Source organism: Lycium barbarum, chromosome 3 (genome assembly GCF_019175385.1).
Source record: "Lycium barbarum isolate Lr01 chromosome 3, ASM1917538v2, whole genome shotgun sequence".
Lineage (NCBI taxonomy): Eukaryota > Viridiplantae > Streptophyta > Magnoliopsida > Solanales > Solanaceae > Lycium > Lycium barbarum.
In genome coordinates this window covers 19523833-19533411 of record NC_083339.1, presented here as the reverse complement: position 1 = coordinate 19533411, position 9579 = coordinate 19523833, and the positions used below count along the sequence as shown (strand labels likewise).

Sequence of the window (9579 nt, the reverse complement as noted above, 5' to 3'; positions counted from 1 at the left end):
TTTAGTTTTGCATAATTGATTTAGAGAGCGAAAATACATAACTTAAGTTTTTTTTCTTGTCATGTAATTAATACTTATTAGCCGTACTTATTTTAGCATGACTTAATATTTTTAGATTATGGTCATTTTCTTTATGGTTTATTAATTAGCAATATTTATTTTAACTGATTTTATTATATTTTGTTGAATATTTTAATACAATGTTATGCTCTTCTCACATTGTGTTATTGTTTTTATGAAACACCTTAATTACATAGTTGTATCTTACAAGAACTAAAGAAATATTTGAAGTAAAAGTTATATTTTTTATATCAAGACTATTCCGAAAAAAATCCGAACAACCTGAAAAGCCTGAATAATCAGAGAAAACTCGAGGTTGAAAAACCCAAATTTTATTAGCTTAGTTTAGTGTATAAATTTAAAAATCCAACACAATTAATTTAATTTAGTGTTTAAAAAATTCGAACGAAGCTGATGCAAGACATTTTACTTTTATTTTACGGAAAAAAGAAATAAGAGGATAAATCATTAGCGACACGGCCGTTGAGCTGCACTCGTCCTTGTTAGTAGTGACTTTGAATTCATGGCTGCCGTGCCCTCTAATGGTAGTGACCTCCGAATTTTATTTAGAATGGGAATGAATATGTGAACCATTAATTTGAAATTGAGGTGATTTATTTGAAATTTTCTTGGATACAGAATTTGTGCTTGAGGAGTTGACACGTGGATTTGCGCAATTTGAACTGGTTACTTCTCCAGTTGCTTCAGTTTCTGTTTCCAGTTACAGGCCTCATCAAAGAGAAAACCCCTTTCCCCTTTTCTCTGATCATCAATGCTTTGCTCGAATTGGCCACTCACTGTAAATTTTGTTACAATTTGCTAGCTTATATTTTGTTGCTACTTTCTTTTTTTGTTATTGTTTGAGCTTAATCTTGAATGTGTGGCCTAGCAGTCAATGAAGGGGTTGTTTGGTACGCGGACTAAATTATTCTGGGATTATAGTCTTGGGACTAATTTATCCCATCTGGAAGGTGGATAAGATGATCCCTAGTTTGGGATTAATTTTATACTCTATTTGGTAGAAGGCGAAGTGTACCAAACGACCCCTAAATTATTTCTTATCATTTATTGCCGGTACCTGTGCGGGTGGGAGGTAGTAGATATCCTATGGAACTAGTTTAGGTGTATGCAAGTTGGCCCGGAGGACACCACGACTATCAATAGGAAAAAAGCTTAATCTTGAATCTGTAAAGAGAGCTGCTTTCCTATGGTTTTATGTGATTTCTTGCATATGCAATTTGCTTAACATTCTTTATTGTTGTGTTTGCTTGTGAATTTAAGGTCCCAAAGTCAAATCTAATGATGTAGATGCTATATATAAATGGTTGTGGCCTATTCCTTGTGAGATAAATATCTTCAACCTATGTTACATGGACCTGGATACTAATACACTTATATATATAGGTGTTTCTATAAGTATCTGGTATGAGTACGTGCAGTTTTTGCTAATTTTTAGTGTAATTTGAAGAATCCCCATGAAGTATTCATAGTCATGACACTCCTGTTGGACACAGGTGCATCAAAGCAAATAAAAGATATATGTAGCATAACCTTTAACAACAAACAGTGGAGGGCTTGGGTATTACTTAAATGCAGTGCCTATTAAATTCTAAATTTATTAGAATCAAGTGTTTAATTTGATCTCACTTGCGCGTGTGTTATTTTTTTTAATTTCTTATTGTAGAGGTGGAGGTTCGCCAGCCTTAAAGAAAGTAGAACATTATTCAGTTCAGAAAATAACAGGTGATGGGCGCTGCATGTTTCGTGCTCTGGTATGAAGCACTTTCCTTCCCTGATCTGAAAACTAGTTTCACGTAAAGCTATTGACTGCATAACTTTATTTCTATATCTCTTTGATGCCTTTTTTAGCCTAATTGTCATGGTTTTAGAGAGAACATTTTACTTTATTGATTGAAAGGGAGACGGACGCAAATTTGAGGAAAGATGCTTCGCTAACAAGAGTAGGAATTAATTAAACTAACTGAAGCAAACTAACAAGACAAATTTCTGTCACTGCCTTCCTACTCTGCAGAAGGTCTTTGTGTGCCACACCTTATTCCGCAGACCATAAAGAAGCAAAATAACCATCTTTTCCCAGGTTTTGGGACGATATTTATTACTTGTCTTGCATTTCTGTTGAGCCAAATACACAAATTCTTGGCTCCATTCTGCTAGCAAAACCCCCAGAAAAGCTGATTTGATTTCTTCAGAGGTGCTGGATGCAGGAAAAAGAAGTTGTCAATGACCATGAACAGCTTTTGTCAATGACCATGAACAGCTTCACCCTTTACCAATCAAAAAAAAAAAAAAAAAAAAAAAAAAAAAGAAAAAGACCATGAATAGCTTCCACCAGAGTGCCTTTGACAAATAAAAATGCTGAAGCATAGATTTATGGCTGTCACTTTTTTTTAAAATAAATTATATGTTACATATATTAATCAGGAGGTATAATCTTGTTTGGTACAGCATGTCATTCACCTTCATACTTTTAATATAAAAAGCTATGCAATCTTAACCTTCCATGGGGCCTTTTTTCCTGAAAGTGACAGAGATAAGGACTCCTGTTGTGCGCCCAACTCATAAAGAATAGAAGTTTTACATATGAAAACCAAAACTATCTGAACTAAATATCATTTATCAGGATGAATTCAAAGTTAAGAATTCCATCGATCATGAGGAACTCTGAGAATTCAATTATCAAAATATGGTAAAAATCTGAAAATGAATGCCATGAAGAAAGAATCGGATAAATGTGATTTATTCCCATTTTGTACTTCATGCTGTTTGTACCTAAAATGTTTTAGTGCCTTGGAACTTTGAAGCAATAGTTTGTTTCTCTGAGGAATTGGTGTTATTTCTAAATCAGGTAAAAGGGATGGCTTTCAACAAAGGTGTGAAACTTCACCCTCGAGATGAAAGAGACGATGCAGGTAATATTGTGCGAAAGAGATTTTCATGAATCATTTCCGTACTACTCCTTAATTAGACCATCAAGGTTAAACCTCATAGTAGCTCTCTAACTAGTCAAATTTATGAAGTTCCATTTCATATATGATTTTTCTCTCATTAGGAAACTATGCCTTCCACATATGAGTAATCTCCAAAAAATGAACTCCTGATAAACTGGGGCAAGTTATCAGTTCACCTGTCTTATTTTGTGTGATTATTTCCCTGAAGTTGATGAAAAATCTGCTTTTTCCTTGTTCCCATAGATGAATTAAGGATGGCTGTAAAGGAGGCTATTTGTGATGATGAGAAAGAACGTCTTAAATATGAAGAGGCCTTGGTTGCCATTACGGTTGATGAGTCTTTGAGACGGTGAGGCTTTATAATCATTGAAGATATGAACATCAATTTAGGTATTTTATGATAAAACTAATAGTGATTTGAATATGATTCCTTTCTCAGTACTTTTATTCGTTTTGTTAGATACTGCCAACGCATTGGACGATCTGATTTCTGGGGAGGAGAGTCAGAGCTATTGGTAAGCAAATAATCAGCCCTGATTCTTCTAATCTTTAATAACCAATTGTTTCTATCTTATTCTCTAATTCCATGTAACCGTCAGCAATCCGTGTTTAGTTGTTTCATGGGCAAGTTTTTATGTGATTCTGAGTCATTCTTTCAGGACTATTGATTATTTTGGTTTACTCATTCTTTCAGGACTATTGATTGTTTTGGTTTACTCGTTCTTTTCATGTCTTCAATTGTGTACTGCTTGGCAAGTCCACACTAAATCTTTTCTAGTTAATGAGGGAAAGAGATGGTTTCTAATAGTGTACCTATAGGAAGTGCATATGTAGTACTCCGCATCACACATCACAAGTGGGACACTTACATGCTAGATTTTTGTTCCATTTAGCTACATAGCCTCCCTTATGCTGATAGATTGTCTTTTTTTCTACATCAGGTATTATCAAAGTTGTGTTGCCAGCCAATTATGGTATACATACCAGAACAGGAGGTATTTCCCTTTGCTTCAAAAGATTTACTTTTAAAGTAGTCATAACGAGTCCTCCCTTGGAAATCAAACACATCAACAACATAGACTGAAGTTGTTTGGGTATTGTTGTCCAGTTATATCTATTTTCCTTGCCAACAACTAAATCAGGCTCTATGAAATCTCATTCTACCCAGTATACTGAGTTCTTATTGCATTAGGTTTCTTTAAAGCAAGCTAACTGCATCCCATCTTCATTAGCATCCTCTTTTGCACACTAAACTCTCATTGCAATATCAGCTGTTCCTTCTGCCATTTCTAATTTCCCATTTGATCTACTAATTCTCCCTCTAAAAGAAATTAATAAGGTAGCAAAAGCCAGAGCAATTTACCAATTCAACTTTGGAAGTCTGTTGGCAACAGTGAATGAGATATGAACGCATACATAAATTAAGATTGATTATGAAGGCATTCTGTCTTCCCAGGCAAATAAGCCAATCTGCCCTTAGCTTCCACTCCTTTTTTCAAAGAATAAAAGTTAGCAGCATGAACCAGGGAGAAATGAAGTGGGAATAAGTTATTGATACAAATAACGTGTTGAAGATGTCATCCTGAATAACATTTAATGAATGACGAATGCTTAAAAGAAACATAGATGAATACAGTGACTGAAGATCTCATATATTCAGTTCGTTCTGGAGTGTCCATTGGCTGAGTCCGCCACTTTGTTCTGTCATGATTTAGTGGTCCAGGATCTACATTCATCTCTAGTTTTTAACTCCTGGGCTCTGTTGGTAGAGATTGGTTACTATGGCGTTTGCTTCTGACTTGTAAAGCCGTATATATAGGTACTGCATTTGCAGTAAATCCTGACATAATGTTGAAAAAAGGTTGAAAAGGTCATTATCACCTTGAAGACGTGTTACCTAGTTGGTCGGTCAAGCCAAGCCATAAGACTACAATTGCAACAACGTGTTAGTGTTACCGACTTGAAATAATCTGTTTCTGATCCAACAACTAATCAAATGTCGCTGAGTAATTGTTGAAAGTTGTCAATAGCCAGTAAATAATATCTAAGCTCTTAAAACTACTTCTTTCGCTTTTGTTCTTCTATATTGATTGATATAGTGTATTCTTATGAATTTTCTGCATTTTGGCAATGAAACTGCAGCATGGAGGAAGGGGCTCTGGTTTCATTCCTATTGCAGAATATGGAGCTGAATTCCGCAAAGGTTCGAAAAACAGAAAGGCCAGGAAGGCTGTGAGGCTCCTTTATAGTGGGAGGAACCATTATGACCTACTTGTATAGGAACCTTGTCACATTCGTCAGAGATTTAGCAGTGTAATCTTTTCAAAATTTTGTAGGAAGTGTTGTGGACATAATCTTGTTAATCAGATGTATTTCCTGAGCTTCAAAATTAGTAGTAGTAATTTTAAAAAAAAAAACTGATTTTTAGATAGTTCATATAATAGGTGTAGAATTTATGTTCTCATGTGGTGACTTTGTTCATATTTTTCTTATTGTCTAATTTTTTTTCTGAGAGCCAAGTATGTTAGACTACCTAATTACTAACTAATATTGTTTTTTCTTCTTCTATGCAATTATACAGGTCGACTGCCGGGGTCTCAATAAAATCGTTGGCCTAAAGCCAAAACTTCAATAAGATCCCTAAGCTTTTTAACATAATTCATATATATATATACTTAAGATGCAAAGCTATATATTAGTCTATTTTTAATTAATTTCTTCAAATATTTCTTTCAATGGACAAATAACATCAGTTGAATGCAAAAAATTCGAGCTGAAATTGAAAAATTAAATCGTCATAAATAGAAAAAATAAATATATACGAAGCAGAAAAAAAATCAGAACCAACGGGCTAGATAAATGTGCAAATTAATGTGAGAAAGAAATTTAAATATGCTCCCTCATTTCAGCAACCTCAACCAAATTTAAAAAATTGTACTGTCTACTAATTTTTGAATATTTTTCTAAAGGGCCCTTTTCTAAATAACTCTGTTGTTGTGTACTGTCTATTGTGTAGTGTTTTCTGGTGTGTGCCTACTTGTTTATTTAGCATTACGTATTGACTCAGTAGTGTTTATAATTATCTATTGATCATTGAATAGTGTCTCTATATTTGTTTATTGTTGTTTGAATAGTCTTCCTAATGGTTTATTCTATATTGATGACTAGTATCTCTCTGTTTACTGTATATTGCATAGTTTTCTTACTTGTTTTATTCTTTGGATTCGTGAACTCTGATTATTTAGTTTTATTAATTGCTTGTTTGTTGCTTTGTGTCGTTACTAATTATAGAGTCTTTGATTATTTTATCCCGCGTTAGTGGCTTCTAGGTTTGATGGGAGTCTAAGGTCATGTCCTCGTTTGGGGGCGAAGGGGGGGGGGGGGGGGGTGGAGGCGGGGGACAGAGGTGGCAAGGGGACCAGGGGAGCTCATAGGTTGAGAGTCGGGTCTTGGAACATATGGACTTTGACGGGAAAGTCGATAGAATTAGTGAAAATTCTTAAGAAAAGGAAAATTAATATAGCTTGTGTTCAGGAAACTAAATGGGTAGGAACTAAGGCTACGGAGGTAGATGGGTTTAAGTTGTGGTACTCAGGGCATTGAGGGGTAGGAATGGAGTAGGCATTTTAGTGGATAGGGAACTTAGGGATAAGGTAGTAGAGGTTAGGAGGGTAAATGATAGAATGATGACTACTAAGCTAGTTTTGGGAGGGTTAACTTTTAACATAATCAGTGTGTATGCGCCTCAGGCAGGTTTGGCTAAGGAGGACAAAAGGCGCTTTTGGGAGGAGTTAGACGAGGTTATGAGGGGTATTTCGCAGACTGAGAAACTATTGTTAGGAGGGGATTTTAATGGCCACATATGGACTACTTCAGGAGGATATGATGATGTGCATGGCAGGTTTGGCTTTGGGGATAGAAATTAGGGAGGAGTTTCGCTTTTAGACTTCGCAAATGCTTTTGAGTTGGTCATAGCTAACTCGAGTTTCCAAAAGAGGAAGGAGCACTTGGTGACCTACCGTAGTGTGGTGGCTAAAACTCAGATAGACTACTTGCTCGTTACGAAGGGTGGTAGGGGTGTTTGCAAGGATTGCAAGGTTATCCCGAGCGAGAATCTTGCAACCCAACATAAGCTCGTGGTTATGGACCTAGAGATCAAGATGAAGAAGAAAAAGAGGGTTGCTTATGACTGGCCAAAGATTAGATGGGGAAGTCTGACTGACACCAAAGCTCAGGAGATGAGGGAGAGGTTGGGGGCTATGGGGGCCTGGGGAAGCAGTGGGTAAGCTGATAGTATGTGGGCTAGGACAGCCGAATGCTGATAGAAGCAGCTAGAGAGGTGTTAGGGGTTTCGAGGGGCAACTCCTGTGGACGTAAAGGGGAGTGGTGGTGGAATGGAGAGGTCTAAGGAAAAGTAGAAGTCAAGAAGGTTGCGTATGCGGCGCTAGTGGAAAGCGTCGACGAAGAGGACAAGAGGAGGAGTAAGGAGAGATATAAGGCAGAGAAAAAGGAAGCGAAGCTAGCGGTCACGACGGCTAAGACAACAACTTTTGAGCACTTGTATAAAGAGCTCGAGTGCAAAGGCGGGGATAGGAAGTTGTATAGGCTCGCCAAGACGAGAGAGAGGAAGTCTCGTGACCTGGACCAGGTGAAACATCAAGGACGAGAATGGAGTAGTGTTGGTTAGGGGTGTTCATGGTTCGGTTTGGGTCGGTTATTGGTTAAAACCATAACCAAACCAATTTAGTCGGTTTTTAAATGTCTAAAACCATAACCAAACCAAGTAAAATAATAACCACCGGTTTGGTTCGGTTTTTTCGGGTTATGACTAGCCGTGATAATTCAAATATTCTCTCTCTACATTCTTCAAATTTCTTATGAAACTCTTTTTTCCTCATAGCCCACAAGGGTGAACTTTGCTGCATATTCAGGGAAAGACACGCTGTTGGCAAATCAGGTGGATCAAACTTGCAACGCAGTTTAGATTCAAAAGAACAAGTCAAACAGAGGTTTCAAAATACAAACAACCCTTATGCTTACGACTTATTAGAGTTGGGCTTGGATTGTTGGACATATTCTTTTAAGACATGGGCCTTAAAAATAAGTAGACCAAAATTAAATTAATAATTAAAAGGTATAAAATATCTTTAATTATTTATGAAAAGCTAATATTATACATATAAATAATTATAAATTTTATGTATATAATTATCGGTTTGGTTCGGTTATTTTTTACTATAACCATAACCAAATCAAATATTATCGGTTTTTCAAATTTAAAACCAAACCAAACCAAACTAAACCAAATGTCGGTTATTTTATTCGGTTTGGTTAAATTTTCGGTTTGGTTTTGGTTTTAACCAAAACTGTGAACAACCCTAGTGCTGGTCGATGAGGCACACATTAAACAGAGATGGCAGACGTACTTCCATAAGCTCTTAACTGAAGAAGGGGACAGGGATATCGTGCTGGGTGAGTTAGAGCATTCCGAGAGTCGTAGAGATTTTGGGTATTGTAGGTGCATAAAGAGTGCAGAGGTTATGAGGGCTTTCCCTAAGATGAGAAGGGGAAGAGCGACCGGGCCAGATGAGATCCCGGTAGACTTTTGGAAGAGCGCAGGGGAGGCAGGTATGGAGTGGCTGACTGGGTTGTTTAATGTCATGTTTAGGACGGCTAGGATGCCGGAGGATTAAAGGCAGAGTACAATGGTTCCGTTGTACAAAAATAAGGGCGATATTCAGAATTGCAATAACTATAGGGGGATCAAGCTTCTAAGTCATACTATAAAAGTTTGGGAGATGGTGGTCGAGATGAGATTGAGAAGGGATGTGTCGATAGCCGAGAACCAGTTCGGATTCATGCCGGGCCGATCGACTACAGAAGTTATTCATCTTGTCAGGATATTGGTTGAGCATTATAGGGATAAAAAGAGAGACTTACACATGGTGTTCATTGACTTGGAGAAGGCATATGATAAAGTCCCTCGGGAGGTCCTTTGGAGATGCCTGGAGTCTAGAGATGTGCCTGTGGCCTACATTAGGGCGATTAAGGACATGTACAATGGTGCTAAGACCCGGGTTAGGACAGTGAGAGGTGATTCAGAACACTTCCCGGTCGTGATGGGTTTGCACCAGGGATTAGCCCTTAGCTCGTTTCTATTTGCCTTAGTGATGGACGAATTAATGCGACATATTCAAGAAGAGGTGCCGTGGTGTATGTTGTATGCAGACGACATAGTTTTGATTAATGAGACACGTAGTGGAGTTAACGATAGGCTGGAAGTTTGGAGAACGACCTTAGAGTCTAAAGGTTTCAGGTTAAGCACGATTCAGACTGATAATGCAAGTTCAATGATGTGAAGCAAAAGACAGATGTGGAAGTGAAGATCGAAGCACAAGTTGTACCTAAAAGAGGAAGCTTCAAGTATCTTGGGTCCGTAATACAAGGGGACGAGGAGATTGATGATGACATCTCACACCGTATTAAAGCAAGGTGGATGAAATAGAGGCTCGCCTCCGGGGTGCTTTGCGATAAGAAGGTGTCGCCTAGG

The 9579-nt window shown here is 37.4% G+C and overlaps 2 protein-coding genes across 2 annotated transcripts; both read left to right on the top strand.

Moving 5' to 3' along the window:
• The first annotated feature begins 465 nt into the window (after positions 1 to 465).
• Positions 466 to 5573, top strand: LOC132630662 (OVARIAN TUMOR DOMAIN-containing deubiquitinating enzyme 3). The gene is made up of 8 exons (XM_060346218.1): positions 466 to 605; positions 700 to 859; positions 1745 to 1832; positions 2927 to 2990; positions 3273 to 3378; positions 3490 to 3544; positions 3971 to 4024; positions 5172 to 5573. Exons 1-8 carry the CDS (start codon positions 584 to 586, stop codon positions 5307 to 5309), a joined length of 687 nt encoding a protein of 228 aa, XP_060202201.1. The 5' UTR covers positions 466 to 583; the 3' UTR covers positions 5310 to 5573.
• A 1142-nt stretch (positions 5574 to 6715) lies between these two features.
• On the top strand, positions 6716 to 7315 carry LOC132630455 (uncharacterized). The gene is made up of 2 exons (XM_060346019.1): positions 6716 to 6930; positions 7027 to 7315. Exons 1-2 carry the CDS (start codon positions 6716 to 6718, stop codon positions 7313 to 7315), a joined length of 504 nt encoding a protein of 167 aa, XP_060202002.1.
• Positions 7316 to 9579: the final 2264 nt, after the last annotated feature.

What these genes read in the sequence shown, in the direction of transcription:
- LOC132630662 (XM_060346218.1), top strand. Translation starts at nt 584, where the DNA reads ATGGCTGCCGTGCCCTCTAATG. An exon ending in GGCTGCCGTGCCCTCTAATG is followed by an intron (nt 606 to 699) that starts GTAGTGACCTCC and finishes TCTTGGATACAG; the next exon opens with AATTTGTGCTTGAGGAGTTG. An exon ending in GAGGAGAGTCAGAGCTATTG is followed by an intron (nt 3,545 to 3,970) that starts GTAAGCAAATAA and finishes TTTCTACATCAG; the next exon opens with GTATTATCAAAGTTGTGTTG.
- LOC132630455 (XM_060346019.1), top strand. Translation starts at nt 6,716, where the DNA reads ATGACTACTAAGCTAGTTTTGGGAGGGTTAACTTTTAACATAATCAGT. An exon ending in TATGATGATGTGCATGGCAG is followed by an intron (nt 6,931 to 7,026) that starts GTTTGGCTTTGG and finishes TTTCCAAAAGAG; the next exon opens with GAAGGAGCACTTGGTGACCT.